At 42.1% G+C, this 18865-nt stretch overlaps 1 protein-coding gene across 1 annotated transcript in view; it reads right to left on the bottom strand.

Moving 5' to 3' along the window:
• The window catches only part of GEFmeso (Guanine nucleotide exchange factor in mesoderm), a 199584-nt gene that overhangs the window by 163416 nt on the left and 17303 nt on the right, over positions 1-18865 (bottom strand). The window contains exons 2-3 of the mRNA XM_068226715.1: positions 9822-10004; positions 4540-4701 (exon numbers count right to left, since the gene is read on the bottom strand). Of these exons, the coding sequence (XP_068082816.1) occupies positions 4540-4701; positions 9822-10004 (345 nt within the window). The remainder of the gene's footprint in view (positions 1-4539; positions 4702-9821; positions 10005-18865) is intronic.

Below are 18865 nucleotides of genomic sequence, written 5' to 3'. Positions count from 1 at the left end.
GCTTCTTCACTCAGTTTGGATCGTGTGGTGTCGAGGTTACCTCGAAACGAATAGTGGTACATCACTCACCTGGATAAAATACACTGCAATTTATTCCAAATGTCGTCAAACTCCTAGGAATCTATCAAATAACATTTTCCTTGCCATTTCTATGGTATGCGCGTATTGGAATCTGCATGACCTGACAGCCGAAAACATCCCCATGAAATTAATTCTTCTTCCTGCTCCTCTTCCTCAGTTTTCCTTTACTCTTCATTAGGGGTCACTGTTCCAGCTTTTCTCCTCCATTTCTTCCTATCCTAATGCAGTCCCTTCTCCCTCATGTCTTCAGCCACACTATCACTTCTTCGGCCTCCTCCTTGTTCGTCTTCCGACCACCTGCAGGCTGCTTACCCTCCTTCCCATTTATTCCTCCTCTCGTCTCACAACATGTCCAAATCATATCGTGTATCTTCCTTGATACTTCCACAATGCCGCACATCTTTCGTATCGTGTCATTCCACCTTTCTCATCATCTTCCTCAATATCCTCATTTTCGCCATATTTAGCATTTTCTGGTGGACTTTCTTCACTGGCCATATTTCACTACCGTATATCACGGCCGGCCTCACAATCGATTTGAATACCGTTCCCTTCGTCCTTTTCTCAATCCGCCGGCCCAATGTCTGCATTCAATCTGAATCCTGAGACTTATATCTCTGTTCATTCCTCCATTTTCCATGGTGTACGATCCATGTAATTGATGGGGTCGTGAAAATACTATACTCAATGCCAGACTCAACTGGGGCCTCGTGATTGCCACACACGTTTCGTAAAGCGCGAGTCCCTGAGAACGTGTGTCCAATGTGTATGTCGTTGTTGCTTGATTTGATACAGTTGTCCATGCCAACCTATCCCGTATTAACCCGTTCATGTCTATGCAATTACTTCGTCTAACATCTACTTTAAACTGTTTGTCATAAGCATGACTTTCCAGACTAGGAAGTCAAGAATTGCGGCCGAGAGGATTCGTCGCGCTGACCTAGCGTCACCTCGTAATCTACAGCGGTCGCTCATAGGCCATGGCCCATCAGGGTTGCAGTGCCGGGTATTTTTAATGATCACGCCTTATTCCACCCCTATAGTTCTTAGACCCTACCAAACCAAAACCAAGCGCTATGGTTTCCATTTTCACACGAGGCAAATGCTGGGGCTGCACCTTCATTAAGCCCATGGTCACTTCCTTCCACTCCTAGCCCTACCGTGCGACGTAATGTAAACTGGAAAAAGAAAAATATCCTTCAATTACTAGGCTCGTTTTCTCGAACTCTCATGTATTACGAACTTCTTACTTGCTTCTAAATTTTCTGTACGAAACAATTAAGAAATTCAAAACGTATGCTGAGGTTCAGAATACGAGACAGTTAAATAGGAGATTATTTGTTAAGTATTTATTTTATTTTAGTCTTCCAATGAAAAGGGTTCAATAAAAGGTTTTTAACTAATTTTCATTTTAAAATTATTTTTGCTAATGATTTAACGTCGCACTTACGTTACACATCGAAGGTTTTGGGCGACGCAAGGATGAGAAAGTGACCGTTGCCTTCATTGAGGTACAGCCCCAGCATTTGCCTCGTGTGAAAATGGGAAACCACGGAAAACAATCTTCAGGGCTTCCGACGGTGGGATTTGAATCCACAATCTCCCGAATGCCCCTTAAAACAAAAATAGGTATCATTATCATCATCATCATCATCATCAGATGTGCGATTCAAAGAATGTGGAATGGAAATTAGTACACAAAGAATGGCTACATTCTTGATTCCAAATGAAATGAAATGGCGTATGGCTTTTACTGCCGGGATGTGTCCGCCAGGTGCAAGTATTTTGATTTTACGCCCGTAGGCGACCTGCGCGTCGTGATGAGGATGAAATAATTATGAAGACGACACATAAACCCAGTCCCCGTGCCAGGAGAATTAACCAATTATGGTAAAATTCTCGACCCTGCCGGGAATCGAACCCGGGACCCCTGTGACCAAATGCCAGCCATGGAGCCGGACGTTGATTCCAAATCTGATAACAATCCGAAAAATAACTCTTCTAATAATAGAAGTTTATCAGTTTGTCAGCGAGTCTTTGATCTGAACTCCTTAACTGTGGTACGCCTCATTAAGCTCGAGAAATAGGACTCCTCAGCCGCGATATGGAAATGGTCCATTGGAGAATTGAGAGATACCGGATGGCAAGAACAATACGACTGTGATAGCGTTCCAGGAAATAAACCAAAACCCACTGGCAAGACAACAAAACAAGCAAAAAGCCGAATCGAATCGCTTCGATGCGGCTTCATATCGGGCACAACAAAGCGTAATCGGTGTTATGCAGAGACAGTCAAAAAAGTGTTTATTGTCTGGGAGCGGACATGGCGGACGGGGCAAGAAAAGGTCACCACGGTGTTAAAAAGCTAACTAGTAGCTGTCAAAAAGTTTGTTTTTTGTTTTTTGCCTACCGATTCGAGCTTTCAACCTATTCCGGATGACACATTCACGTAATTCATCTCTGAATTGTATCTGTCACCGGACTGAATGGTTCAGACGGTAGAACGTTGGTTCCTGTCCAGTCGGGAAGCCACCAGATTTGGAGTGTCACTAGAGATGGTTTGTCTTTGTTTACTGTGTGCGCTGTTCCTCGCATCAGACCGCCCATGAGGATGGGCGAATTACTTTCGAACCCCCAGTAAAGCATTAAAATCTTTAGATGAGCTTGGAATCGTGCCTGGGACCTCCGAGTTAGAAGCAGATCAGCTACCTCTACACCAGTGATTCTTAAACTGCTTGCCGAGCTGAGTGGCTCAGGAGGTTGAGGTGCTGGCCTTCTGACCCCAACTTGGCGTATTTGAAGGTGCTCAAATGTCAGCCTACCAGGTGACTTGGCCATGCAGTTAAGGGCGCGCAGCAGTGAGCTTGCATCTGGGAGATAGCGGGTTCGAACCCCACTGTCGGCAGCCCTGAAGATGGTTTTCCGTGGTTTCCCATTTTCACACCAGGCAAATGCTGGTGCTGTACTTTAATTAAGGCCACGGCCACTTCCTTCACATTCCTAGCCCTATCCCATCGTCGCCATAAGGCCTATCCGTGTCGGTGCGACGTAAAGCAAATAGTTTTAAAATGACAGCCTCTCTAGATTAACTGGCACGTGGAAGAACTCCCGCGGGACTAAATTGCGGCACCTCGGTCTCTCCAAAAACCGTAAGTTATTATTTAAACTGGTTTCGAGGGAAAATATTTAAAAAAAGGTTGATGAGAAATGTAATTAAAGTGGAAAATATTTATTCAAAAATATCGCTGGACGTTGCACCAAATTTTTGTTTCTTTTTTTCAACAATATATCCACGCGAGAGCGGGTTTTTATCCATGGTGTGTTTAGAAAAGTAATAAGCCAAATTCGTAATTCCTGAATTCCAAAATTAAAATTAATAACTATTCATTCTCAGTTATTGTTTCACATTGAGAACCGGCAGTCCAGCTCATTGGTTGAATGGTCAGTGTGTGTGACCTTCGGTTCAGACGGCCCGAGTTCAATTCCCGGTCAGGCCGGGATTTTCACTGCGTATATTTAATTTCTGTGGGTGGGGGACAGCGGACAATGTCAGTTTCAATACACACATCTTCATCTATATTACCTGCACATAGGGATTACATCCCTCCACATAGGGTTGACGTCAGGAAGGTCATCCGGCCGCAAAACTGGGCCAAATCAATTTATGAAGTGTCGATCCCAATAAATTTGAATTAAGGCCAGGAAGATTGAGAATAACATCTAGTGTTTTGTAGTCTTGAGATGTGTTTTAAGTATTGTATTTCCTTTCACATTCTTGTCTTATTTAGGGTACAATGTGCATTTAAAAGAATGGTTTTAATCAATTAAAAACTACCTTAATAATGTTTTAAGCCTGTCACGAAAATGTCTTCTTCTTCTTCTTCCTGTGCAGTCTCCACACAGATGGAGACCGCCGTAGAGTATGGTTTCCTATTTTGTGTTTCTCGTATCAGAAATGTCGAACCACTGCCGGCGGTTCCGCGTCCCCTGGGTAATCTTCTCCGCCCACATCCTCACTCTCCTTTTACCTCGCATTCTACGAACAGTTGTGTTAGGTTGCGTTTGTCATTTCATAAGACGTAACCGAAACAGGCTGCTTTCTTGAGTTTTGCGAGGGTTAATACTTCACATGATTTCACGGCTCGACGGAGTACCTGCTTGTTGGTGACGTGATTTACCATGGAGATACATTAGGCCTAAATATGTAAAGGGTAAAATGATCAAATAAATAAATAAATAAATAAATAAATAAATAAATAAATAAATAAATAAATATCAATCTGCGTACCTCTGCTGGTGATTCTTACTGTACGTACGTTTTTTTAAATCAGCTATAATTATCAGCGTTGCCCAATTACAATGAAATTTACTTGGGACTTTTCAGTTCTCCTCTAAATCTGATGGGAACCAGACGCTTCCTGGTGACAACTTATATAAAAAACAAAAGTCGTTTCTCACCTTGCGAGCCGCCGCTACATTTGTTCCCCTGTTTGGTACGCGAGTTCTGCTCTTCGTCACTGTCGTCCTCCAGACTCTCGATGGATGCCAGGTACGCGGACGACTTTGTAGCCGCCCCCAGACGTCGCCCACCACCACCGCTTCCAGAGCAGCTGCTGGCGCCTGCAGTAAAGAAAGATAATACATCAAAAACATTGCACGTCATTGAATGGGATTATAAAAATGAAATGGAAATGGCGTATGGCTTTTAGTGCCGGAAGTGTCCGAGGACACTCTATATAGAGTGATAAATAAGTTACAAGATTGTGAGCAACTGCAACGTGACCTCGAAAATGTTGTGAGATGGACAGCAGGCAATGGTATGTTGATAAACGGGGTTAAAAGTCAGGTTGTGAGTTTTACAAGTAGGAAAAGTCCTCTCAGTTTTAATTACTGCGTTGATGGGGTGAAAGTTCCTTTTGGGGATCATTGTAAGTATCTAGGTGTTAATATAAGGAAAGATCTTCATTGGGGTAATCACAAAAATGGGATTGTAAATAAAGGGTACAGATCTCTGCACATGGTTATGACGGTGTTTAGGGGTTGTAGTAAGGATGTAAAGGAGAGGGCATATAAATCTCTGGTAACTCTGGTAAGACCCCAACTAGAGTATGGTTCCAGTATATGGGACCCTCACCAGGATTACCTGATTCAAGATCTGGAAAAAATCCAAAGAAAAGCAGCTCGATTTGTTCTGGGCGACTTCCGACAAAAGAGTAGCGTTACAAAAATGTTGCAATGTTTGGGTTGGGAAGAATTGAGAGAAAGAAGAAGAGCTGCTCGACTAAGTGGCATGTTCCGGGCTGTCAGCGGAGAGATGGCGTAGAATGACATTAGTAGACGAATAAGTTTGAATGGCGTTTATAAAAGTAGGAAAGATCACAATATGAAGATAAAGTTGGAATTCAAGAGGACAAACTGGGGCAAATATTCATTTATAGGAAGGGGAGTTAGGGATTGGAATAACTTACCAAGAGAGATGTTCAATAAATTTCCAATTTCTTTGAAATCATTTAGGAAAAGGCTAGGAAAACAACAATTAGGGAATCTGCCACCTGGGCGACTGCCCTAAATGCAGATCAGTATTGATTGATATTGATATATTGATATTGACATGTTCGGATCGCCAGGTGCAGGTCTTTTGATTTGACTCCCGTCGGCGACCTGCGCGTCATGAGGATGAAATGATGATGAAGACGACACATACACCCAGTCCCCGTGCCAGCGAACTTAACCAATGATGGTTAAAATTCCCGACCCTGCCGGGAATCGAACCCGGGACCCCTGTAACCAAAGGCCAGCACGCTAACCATTTAGCCATGGAGCCGGACTATATAAATGTATCACCTAACTGAGTAATTTTAGAGAATGCTCGAATAAATAAATGAATAAAACCAACACAAAGAACATACTCGAGTTTGAATGAGATTTTAAGGGAATGTAGAATTTAAATATTCATTTTTCATATTTATCTACTCACAAAGTAGGCTATATACATAATTTAACATTTTATTTTAAATATGTTTCATATTACGTGGTTTTAAAGATTACGGTCAGAAAATAATATCTATTTTTACTAACATCAACATTTCTAAGCTGGATTCTTGTATTTCTATGAAATGTGAAAAGCAGGTCTTGCTCTATGTACATTCTTTCCTGTCTTGCTCGCTTTGGCCTTTTCGCTCAACCTGCTGTGACGCATATAAAAAAAGGTTAGGTTAAAATCTTGTTGTGTGGCTTTCATTTCCTTTCCTGTGGCTTTCGTGGTCAAGTAATAAATCTTTAACTGTAAACTACTCATTGTATAAATAGCCTATGGCAATTTGATCCACCTATTCACCCCGGGACCTTCTTACACCTCTGTAAACCACGGAAATCCCGTAACAAGTGGCAGCAGAGCGTGGTTTCTATCCACGGACCTCTGGGTTATGGGCCCAACACGCTTCCAGAAATGTAATTGTTGCAGTGCAGCTGAGGCCATGTCGTAACAACTGGCGAGAGGTGCCGGTGCGGGGTTTGGGCCCGCTTCGTTCCGGTAAGTCTCCTCCTCAACGGCCAACTTGGGCACGGTCTTCATTGGGAATAGCTTGGATGCTGAACCCCAACCGCACACTCCACATTTCTTTGGACCATTTTTATACATTTAAATCCATATTTTGGAAATTTTTAGCCCTTACAGTCAAAAGGATAATTGTAAATAGCGTAAAACCTGCCTTTAGTGGAACATTTATGAACCGAAAAACTGTCCATATCGGAAAATTTTCCCGGTCCCGTGATTTATGGTTTAATGTTCATGTAAGTTTACCTGTATTTAGCTGAACCTGTCTGACGCGGAAACGGAAGGCAATTTTGGTACCATAACGGAAAAATATGTTAATTTTCTTCCTAACTCTTTTCAGCACATGTGGGGTTATTTCACTCGCTTTACGTCGCGCCGACACAGATAGGTCTTATGGCGACGGTAGAATAGTAAAGGACTAGGAGGAGGAAGGAAGCAGCCGTAGCTTTAATTAAGATATAGCTCCAGCATTTGCCTGGTGTGAAAATGGGAAACCACGGAAAATCATATTCAGGGCTGCCGACAGTGGGGTTCGACCCATTATCTTCCGAATGCAAGCTGATATCTACGTGACCTAAACGGCACAACTACTTGCTCGGTAACAGATGTGTATTCCGAATTTATCTAAGATGGTCGAGATAGCATTCGGCCAGGATATGTCTGTCTCTATGCTCAATGCTGTGATTTGGATTGCAGAAGCAGTGAATTGAGTGTCAACCAACCAATACTGATATGCATTTAGGGCAGTCGCCCAGGTGGCAGATTCCCTATCTGTTGCTTTCCTAGCCATTTCTGAAATGATTTCAAAGAAATTGGAAATTTATTGAATATCTCCCTTGGTAAGTTATTCCAATCCCTAACTCCCCTTCCTATAAATGAATATTTGCCCCAGTTTGTCCTCTTGAATTCCAACTTTATCTTCATATTGTGATCTTTCCTACTTTTATAAACGCCTTTCAAACTTATTCGTCTACTAATGTCATTCCACGCCATCTCTCCGCTGACAGCTCGGAACATACCACTTAGTCGAGCAGCTCTTTTTCTTTCTCTCAATTCTTTCCAACCCAAACATTGCAACATTTTTGTAACGCTACTCTTTTGTCGGAAATCACTCAGAACAAATCGATCTGCTTTTCTTTGGATTTTTTTCCAGTTCTTGAATCAGGTAATCCTGGTCGCCAAATACAGTACGCCCACGCTGTCACAAAGTCAAGTTTGTCTCACCCTGGCGAAGGAACCATGAAAATGAAAATCCACAGCCTGTTTCCGGTCATTCGACCGGGTCAGGAATGGAATTAATGAAGCCCGCATCTAGCGGCGGGGATAGGAAATGTGCCGGCTGCCGAAGCCTGTCGCACTTCTCGGTGGCAATGATTACTGAATGACAGATGAAATGAAATGATATTGGAGAGTGTTGCCGGAATGAAATATGACAGGGAAAAACCGGAGTAACCGGAGAAAAACCTGTCCCGACTCCGCTTTGTCCAGCACAAATCTTACATGCAGTGACTGGGATTTGAACCACGAACCCCAGCGGTGAGAGATAGGCGCGCTGGCTCCTGAGCCATGGAGGCTCCTACGAAGGAACCATAAAAAACAAAAACAAAAATCTCATGTGCTACAACAAACTCTCGAACAGTGTATTTATGGTAAAGTCAATGCTGAAGATGACATGGCCCTAGAAGTTGAGAAAAGTTGAGAAAAGGCGGCATTAGGAAACATCGAACAGTTCGTCACCCATCACCTCCAAGAAAATAAAACAAAAATTGATGGCGATGATGACGAGATCGAAGACGATAAAGACGGTGGTTTATGTCACGTGAAGTCCTACCGACAGGGACTATCAGCAGTAAAGACATTCAATCTTTTTCGCTAGCGAAAAATGACGCGAAATTGATCCGCATTATTTGCCATGCTCGCATTTTAATTGAGAACCGTGCTACCAGGATTAATTGTGTCCAGCGTACAAGTCCGGATTACTGGAAGAAGTAGCCTAAATGACAGTACTGTAGAGTATTAATAAAATGAAAATCCACAGCCTGTTTCCAGTCATTTGGCTAGGTCAGGAATGGATGAATGAAGCTCCGTTCTAGCGGCGAGGATGGGAGGATGCTGAAGCCTGTCGCACTCCTCTGGGGCAATGATTAATGAATGAATAATGCAAACAAGCAAAGTCACCTCCGCACAGGCCATGAAGGACCTTGGAGGAGTGGAAGGTAAAGGCTTCCACCATTGTTAACCTCGGCACGTGATGAGGTAGAGTGGTTAGTTCTACGCCCGGCCGCCTTTGCCCCCAGGAATTCACCTGGTACTCAGTTTTGGTGTAGGCTGAGTGAACCTCAAGGCCATATGAACCTCCGAAAGTGGAAATCTCGTTTCTTAAATTTTACGACTTCCTGACGAGGATTCGGACCCACGTCCTTCCGGGCGAACCGAGTACGCCTTTACCGCCTCGGCCAGGCAGCCCTTAATGAAAAATGAAATGATATTGGAGAGTGTTACTGGAATGAAAGATGACAGGGAAAACCGGAGTACCCGGAGAAAAACCTGTCCCGCCTTCGCTTTGTCCAGCACAAATCTCACATGGAGTGACCGCAATTTGAACCATGGAACCCAGCGCGGTGAGAGGCCGGCGCGCTGCCGTCTGAGCCACGGAAGCTCTTGTAGAGTTTTGTTTTGCTTTACGTCGCACCGACACAGATAGGTCTTATGGCGACGATGGGACAAGGAAGGGCTAGGAGTGGGAACGAAGCGGCCGTGGCCTTAATTAAGGTACAGCCCCAGCATTTGCCTGGTGTGAAAATGGGAAAACACGGAAAACCATTTTCAGGGCTGCCGACAGTGGGGTTCGAACCTACTATCTCCCGAATACTGGATACTGGCCGCACTTAAGCGACTGCAGCTATCGAGCTCGGTGAGAGTATTTCTATAAAACATGTAATGATACTAAATAAGTTCATGCACTGTAGTGGAGAATCGATAATAATAACAATAATAATAATAATAATAATAATAATAATAATAATAATAATATTTTATTTTTTATTTTTTCGAGACTAGGGTGAATATTACTAATGACGAGTGTTGAGTTGTGCAAAGCGGGGTCAATGAAATACCGGGGAGGGGAGAAACAAAGTTATAAGGCATCGGTAAGGTAGTTCATATGAAAATAGTTGTAACTCACCTGATGACGAAGAGGATGACGAGGATGCGATGGAGGAGATGGACAGCGGACGAGACACGGCCGGCATGTCTAGCGTCCGCTTCGGACTCGGCGCCGCGGTGCCCAGATCAGCGGCTTGCGACGACCGCCCGATCAGCGTATCGTACATACCGAGCAGCGTGGGCACTAGGTCAGTGGACGTCCCTGAAACAATGTAACAACACGTAAGTAAACTCATTCTGTCTCCTGGTAAACAGCAAATCCGATGTGGTTAATATTTTATTGTGGAAGATGAGCTAAGAGTTAAGAAATGAACATCACAAACAAAACATGAAAACAGTCTTTCAAATAGTCACTATGTGTTCCGATCACATGCTGCGATATGATGCATAGAACCCTCCTGAGTATAGTTTTTTTTTTTTTTTTGCTAGGGGCTTTACGTCGCACCGACACAGATAGGTCTTATGGCGACGATGGGATGGGAAAGGCTTAGGAGTTGGAAGGAAGCGGCCGTGGCCTTAATTAAGGTACAGCCCCAGCATTTGCCTGGTGTGAAAATGGGAAACCACGGAAAACCATTTTCAGGGCTGCCGATAGTGGGATTCGAACCTACTATCTCCCGGATGCAAGCTCACAGCCGCGCGCCTCTACGCGCACGGCCAACTCGCCCGGTCTGAGTATAGTTTCCACACACTAGAGAGTACATTCATTTCCAGTGGCGGCTAGTGAAGTTTCGTATAGGAGGGTTTAAATACACACACAGATAATAATTTAAGTCTAAAATGGTCACACATATTTACACATAACTATAAACGTTAAAATACAATATGTCCAAACACACCTAGGTTTACTTTACCATTAATTCTTATGTCAGATCCACACTTCTTTCTTTAGCTGTGGCGAATCTCTCGATCATAGCCTGCGCATTTTTTATCAATTGGTTCTCATTGTATTGTACTTCTCAGTAATATATTTATTCTATCTAATGGAGAGAAACACATTTCTCTTTCCACAGTAGTCATTGATATGGTTGTAGTATTATTTTCAACAATAGCACATTCGGGAACGCACGTCAGTGAACTACCTGCAACTCTTCTCGGTCACTGTTTGCTTGTGACCGAGACACAACTCATTACAGCAGGCCTCTTCCCCAAGAAGCATAGCCAGAGACAACCTCTGAAGACTATGTACTTTAAACGTCTGCTCTACTACGGTCACATGAGGGTTGTGACCGGGAGCTGATATATACAATTTTACGCTCTATCCTGAAGCCAGATTTGGGAGTTTAGAAACAATAGGCACCTCCATTAAGAGCTTAAATCCCGTGTCCTCCTGTGTATTGAGAAGAACAATTAAAATATGAATGTTTATTGGGAGAGCACGAGGCCCAGTGACCGTATGCGCCAGCCGACACTGTTCATTTCCTAAAGGGGCAATGCCTTGGCGATACAACCATTTGTCTCTATCTTGCGCCTCTCTTTTCATAGTCACGTAACTTCTGAATCCCATTTCTTCCTTGATCTCTTGCAAGTATTTTTTCCTAGCCCGGTCTCTTCTTTTCTTATCTAACAATTTGCCTTCAAAAACACTGGTGATAAAGGTGTTGTGTCTAATCGTATGTCTTGTAACTTTGCTTTTCCTTCTTTCCATTTCTTTTAAGAGCTTCCTCTCCTCTTTGAATTATCTTAGTACTTCCAGACTTGTTTTTCTTTCAGTCCAGCTCATTATTGTCATTTTTCCCCATACCCACATCTCAGCTGCTTCAAGAAAATTCCAGTTTTCCCAAGGTCCAACTTTCACTTCCCTACAATAGGGTGCTCCAAACACATGATTTTGCAAAAGATTTCCTGGCGAGTTTACTAGTTAGAATATTTTTCTTCGCCATACATGCATGTTTGACCGGCCCCGTGGTGTAGGGGTAGCGTGCCTGCCTCTTACCCGGAGGCCCCGGGTTCGATTTCCGGCCAGGTCAGGGATTTTACCTGGACCTGAGGGCTGGTTCAAGGTCCACTCAGCCTAGTGATTAGAACTGAGGAGCTATCTGACGGTGAGATAGCGGCCCCAGTCTAGAAAGCCAAGAATAACGGCCGACACCTAGTAATCTGCAGGCCTACGGGCTGAACAGCGGTCGCTTGGTAGGCCAAGGCCCTTCAAGGGCTGTAGTGCCATGGGGTTTGGTTTGGTTTGGTATAAATGCATGTTTTCCCATGGCTATTCTGCTCTTCACATCCACCAAGCATTTGTTGTCTTCTGTGATCATACCTGCGAGATAACAGAACTGTTTAACTAGAGAGTACATAAAAATATTTAGGAGCGAAGATTGATTATTCTGCTTGTTATGATATTTAGTTTCCTCGCATTGTATAGGACACACTGAGCATAGACTCGCTGTATGCTCCTAAACGCAACGAAATGAAAGTATGCTAGGGGCTTTACGTCGCACCGACACAGATAGGTCTTATGGTGACGATGGGATAGGAAAGGCCTAGGAGTTGGAAGGAAGCGGCCGTGGCCTTAATTAAGGTACAACCCCAGCATTTGCCTGGTGTGAAAATGGGAAACCACGGAAAACCATTTCCAGGGCTGCCGATAGTGGGATTCGAACCTACTATCTCCCGGATGCAAGCTCACAGCCGCGCGCCTCTACAAGCACGGCCAACTCGCCCGGTATGAAAGTATGATCCATTGCGCTGCAATCAGTTGGATTAATTACACCAAAATATACATGTAGCCAGAACTAGGGAATATAGGGGTGTTTACAACTTGAGTTTTCACGAACTTTTGATCGTGAGAGTGGCTGCGATATCTTGCCTAAAGCCTTCATGTTGACCCGACATTGTGTTATTCGTGGGCCGATGACCTTAGGTGTTAGGCCCATTTAAACAACAAGCACGTGTTATCCGTCATCTGCATAATTTGGCGATTTCTAACGTTGTCTCAAAAACATGTACGTAGCTTCTTCGCTTCACATATCGTCCAGTCCATTTATAAGCGACCGGGAAAATTGACTAAAATATAGAGATAAAGGGGTAATTTGATGAAAAATGACTTTCATTCCATCGGAACTTTCATGACAACATAACAGTTTGTGAAGAACATTCGAAATAATAACTAATATATACTTATAAATTAATAAGGCTTGGAGATCTTCACGTCTTTTTAACCTTCCTTTTCTTCCACCGGAGCCATCATTTTTTAAAGGACTCGGAAGTCTTCCATCTTCCCCGTGATTAGTGTTAATAGGCTATGTTGTCTCGTAGCATTTCTCCTTTAAACAGTTAATTATCATCACCACTGAGTAGATCAATTTCCGGTTGTAAAATGATGTCCGGAAACATACCGCTCCTTATGAGGTATATAGACAACATGAAAACTTGTAAAGAAAAACTTCTCCCACTTCAGCAGGGTCAATGAGCATATTATTTACGATCATAATTCAAATAAAATATATTATTCAATTTGAACCTTAAGAAATACAACACATGGTGATGAGTGGTAGGACTGCGACGTTATGAAACGAAACGATTAAGAATAACGGTAAATTGCCGGATGTGTTTCCCAAATCAAAATGTAAATAACATCCATCCCTACACCCCGCGAGTTATTAACATACATTGCGTATTAGTCTGTGCATAAAAAGGATTACTAAGACTCATTACCACTGGTAGAAAAAAAAATCTTCTACAAGTCTTCGTATGGGTGCGTCGAAGTGGCTTGTGTGTTGTGTTCGAGCTATGGAGAAAGAAATATATACTTGAAAAAGAAAGGCTACTGTATATTCGGATTAGCTAGCAACAGATTCTTGAAAAGCGTCTAGTACCATATTTGAAAGCAGGTTTTAACTAGTATTTTCTGTGTAAATATTTTGGTTATTAAACCAACATTCTAAAAAGAACCGTAATCAATTTAAATATAAATGTGAGGATGACGCGATCAACTCATGAAGGAAGGAAAAAAGGAAAGCAATCTCTCGCAGACTGCACTTTACAACACACCTTAAAGACGAGCGCCCAAACAAGTCAGAGCATCATCACAAAGTGGACAGAACCAGTTTGATTAGACGCTCGACTATGGCTGTCCCTACATAATAACACATATTATAATAGGCATACCTGTAGTAACGTGTGCGGGTGTGTCCAAGCGAGTCGAGACGGACACTGACGGACGTTTAAGCGCTCCAGTTTAGCCCCGGGCCGTGGGAACAGAGCCCACTTGCTAATTTAATACAGCCTCTTCACATTACATGACCAGGGCAACGCACGGTACTGCAGGAAGCTAACAGCTGTTGTCCTAGCCTCAGTAAACATCACGAGTGCTTTCCGCGATACGTCTGCTCGCAATTCCCAACGACAGCAAAGATCACTTCCTCTTCTCCAGTGGATTAGTCTACATCCTGACCATCTCCCAATATCATCTCTCATATCGACCTCAGAATATCAGACTCCTGGGTATATCCGACCATTCGTCCACATGAACTTCTTGAAATCAATACTTGCTGATTTGAAACACAGTACAGTCGTAAGGTTACGAGGCCAATTTCTTGGTTTGTGCACATTTTCATCTCCATAGCATTAATCCAACACCACTCAACTTTCTAGAGGTGTGGGAATGTCAAAGAATCCCTTAACCTATCATCCATGTCATCACCGATTGTGTGTTGCACCGAAGAGTTCCATGTGCTGTTAAGCAGAAGTGTGACATCTCGAACATGCATTCGCGTACTTGTCTACAAGAGTTATTAATCTTTTGCCTCAGGAAGGGTAAACACAACAGTAACTTATTTTGTGAGGAAGTAGCTCGGGCGCCTTTGTATACTTTATCCTCCGAACAGCTGGGAGCACCGGAGTTTTACATCACTATATCTTAGCCGTAAAGAATGTTCTTGTGCTAAATTTAGATTAAGGAAGTATAATTTTCTCAACAGTTTTACAGCACATTGATTTAATCGTACTATGTGAGTGCAGGCTTATACACACAGTTAACAGCACTTCATTTAATTAAGCTCAGCCACCGCAGGGAATTATGGGTTCACATAAATAAAATTCTTTGAAGAAAAATATACGAACATTATGAAAGATTAGAGAACAAAGGATAGAAGCATTTCAGGACTGATGATGCTATAGTTCATTTGATGGATGATTATGAAACCACTTAGTTCATCATCTGCTAATTAAATGAGAAATTTAGTATGTCCAGGAAGAATCAATGGTAACAATCTGTAAACAAATTAGGCGTATACTTCATCAACCAAACACATCACATTCAGATATTCTGATAATTCAAAGGTAATGCACTAATATTTTTGTAGTTCCCATGTACGCGCGTATTTTGAATTCACATAGCCTATCAAACGAATCCACGTTTCGTCCATAAAATTCCAGGGTTCTGAGAACGAAAATCTTGGAAGTATATGACAAACCCGCACAAGTTTCCTCATGGTACGTCGATTGCAATTCTGGAACATATGACTTACTATACGTGCGTAATTTTTATTTTACTGCAGCCTCTTTCAGACGTTAAATATGGGAGGTAAGTTGACTGCAAATATTTTGATGATGACGCCAGTAATCGCTCCTTTACATTCTCTTCAGATAGTTTCCGATCTTCTGATTGCTGTGTAACAAGATTTACCGCTGATTCGAGCGTTTTAATCAATCCTTTTAGTCTTACATTCAATTTGACCATTTTTATACGCTTACATTATATGAACTCGTCTGTCACTATTTACTCACTTCGATTGTGTACGTTGTAATAAAGGGCATTCGAACCAACTTTACCAAACGTGACACAGAGATAATGGTCACTGCAAGCGTTCAGATCTTTCGCGAGAGTTAAAGTAAATAATTTTAGTAAGCAAGTCACTAATTTGTTTTAAACGCATTGAATGGTATACTCCTTGGTTCTTTAGAGACAAATGAACAGGAGAAATAGACACATATCTTGAACTTCTGAATCGCCCGGTTGAGATATTTGACTAAGTTGTAATCTCAGTATGTACATAGACAGTCAAGAACCATCCATCCAGCCACGTTCCTAAGGCATTACACGCTAGATGGCTATCTAATGAATACCATTTGAATAACGCACTCGTCCACATAAAGCAACGCCCAAGCCTTCTCTCATTGCTACTGAAGCTGATAAAATCATTAATCAAGTCGACAAACGGGCTTTGTGCCACGTAACCAGGTAGCTCACACATACAGAGAGAGAAGAACTTAAAGTCACTTTGTTCATTATCTTTGAGTCTGACAACGTGAAGTAAGTGAATTTGGTGTACAACAGGGAGTACCATCAGTTTTAGATCTTAACAAAGTAAAACACATCCACTAAAAGTTACTATTTCACATAGGCCCATTCGAAGTTAAATCACTAGAGGCAACAAACAGTAAGCAAAATAAGTTTTTTTAATAATAGTTGATATCGTGAACATCGCCAGGAAAACCTTAGTTTTACCCAGAGACGTGACCTTTCAATTTAAAATGCCACATACATTGCCAGAGTTCGAACCGTGATCCTCTAGGTGAGATTGTGGTGGTGGTAATTATTGTTTCAAAAGGAAGTACAACTTAACACAAAATTCAGAGGAATAATGAGGGTATGGGCAAAAGAAAGAGACGGGCCATGAAGGGCATAAAAATGAAAGACTGCTGGACTCAGCTAGAAGACCCATGGTCCCAAGTTCAAAGCCCTTCAGGTTCCCTTTTCAATCGCTTCTTACGAAAAGCAGCGGGTACCGCAGTTGTGTTCTACCACCCCAAGTGTTCTCCCCGGAAAGTTTATTCAGCCGGGTGGAGAATGCTACGTAAAAAATGAACATGACAACATTTCTATTTATTTCCCTCAGGGCATTAACAATAATATCAGACAGGTAAACATTAATTGCAAAATTGAACTATTATGGTGTTATCACGAATAAGACATAAGAGTATTTGGAACTTCTAGAGTTCTACTGTTCGTTCATAATCATGTAACACCGGGGCTTTCCACTAGGTTGCTGTGCAGTGCCATACGGATTTGTGACGTCGTGGGGAATCGAGAGCTCGCATGCGATTCCACGCTAATCCAGACACCGCTCGTGCACACCACTACATAATAGTCAAGCGATGCAATTACGCTTACAATATAGAAGATTTGTCATTTAAATAAACAATTTTACATTTCATACTTACATTTTAATTTTGAGCATGCAATGACTCAACTATGTAACTAGCACATATTTACAGCCTATTGCAGGTTATGTTAGTCGGGCGGTCTGTAAAACGGTAAGGCGCTGCACCCGTTAAAAACATCCTAGGGAGAACACTGCACCCCCACCCACAGAGAGATGAAAAGATAGTAACTATGATACGCTCATACACCAAATACGAAATGAGGTCAAATACAATGTATTTGATAAGGAAACGTGTTACCAAGTAACAATTGTTTTATTTTATTTTTTCTTATTAGTTTATCGTCCCACTAACTACTTTTGCGGTTTTCTGAGGCAATGAGAGGCCGGAATTTTGTTTCGCAAGATGTTCTTTTACGTACCGGTAAATCTACCACACGAAGCTAGCGAATTTGAGCACCTTCAAACAGGCCTACAACCGGACTGAGCCGGGATCGTATCCGCCAACTTGAACTTAGAATGTCAGCGTTCTACCTCCAGGTCATCGGCCCTACAAAGTAAGATTAGTTGTAAAAATCACCACATGCAGCAAAACAAGAAAACAAAAAACTTAAAACTCCTTTACGTATTCAGCAACACATATCACTTCCGGTTTCTCAATCATTAAAGACAAAGTAGAAATTCACAATAACCTAACTAGGGAATTTTTCAGGTTATATGACAGTATTCTTCCTTCTAGGGGCCTTTGGGCCCCTTACTGGAAATCTACAAAGAATTCCAATAATCACAATAAATCGTAGTTTTCACATCGACCTATTTTTAACAGGCGCCGGAATGCCGAAATTTTACCCTGAAAATAGTTCTTGAACACATCACAAAATCTACTGAAGCAGTTTTCTCGTATTTAAGAACTCAAGGTCATGATTTAGTGCCAGGATTTAGTGAAGTGTATTTCACGTTCGCTACATTAAGTTATGAATTATAGTTTCACTCACCGTGTGTTATCTTGGCAATTTGAACATTCCAGAAGGATGTAATGCAGTATTTTGGTACATCAGAAGTTGGAATCTATTTATACCTCTTCAGGTTTACTTCACCTAAACTACAATGTTAGACAAATGCTACTTTTCCTTAAACTGTGAATTCTGCCATGAATTTAGACAGAGAACCTCTGAAATGGACACTTTTCCTTACATGCCAATCCAAGTGCTCTTGAAGTCCGTAAGGTCTTTCGTCTTGTTCCATCAACACAACAAACCCCACTAATAAACAGAGTTAACACAACACAGCGATAAGAGAGTCACAATATGAACAGCTCCATCCAACTGCAGTAACTAACTACAATATCAGTAAGGTGTGTGACCGTTATCTTATCCAGTCTCTTTATAAGTAATACTGCAAAACAAATTATTGGCTAAGAGTGTTGTACGTTATATCATGCTCTGATTCTTTTAGTTACGATAACACATAAATATCACTCTTATCTTATACGGAAGATGAGATCCCGTCGATTAGTAGTCTAGTTTTGGCCACTTGATCCCAAGATCACGGATTCAAAGCCAGATTTTTGAAGGACGGAAAAGTCCATTCGTCACTTCATGTAAAAGATCTCTAGAGACATATTCAGTGTTTTCGGACAAAATATATGAAAACTCAGAAATGGTTACCTCAGTAGCCCAGACCATATTATTATTATTTGTTCTTTTTTTTCTAATTGAGCCCATATGGACTGCGTGTTAACGACCAATCTCATCTTCAGTGTCTGTGTCTTGTTCGTCTGTCGGCTTTGACATCCTGCCAGTATCTCTTGAGCCCGTTGATCAGCGCTTTCTTCCGCTCCTCTGGTAAAGGGCCTCTCCGTCTTCTGGGTGCTGTCTCCACCATAAAACCCTGAGAGCTTTCTACCATCCTTTTGAAACTATCCCAGTCATTGATTTTATCCTCCGTAATGCCCACC

Source organism: Anabrus simplex, chromosome 1, assembly GCF_040414725.1.
Source record: "Anabrus simplex isolate iqAnaSimp1 chromosome 1, ASM4041472v1, whole genome shotgun sequence".
NCBI lineage: Eukaryota > Metazoa > Arthropoda > Insecta > Orthoptera > Tettigoniidae > Anabrus > Anabrus simplex.
The sequence above is the reverse complement of the archived record's forward strand: the minus strand, read 5'-3'. Positions and strand labels throughout refer to the sequence as shown.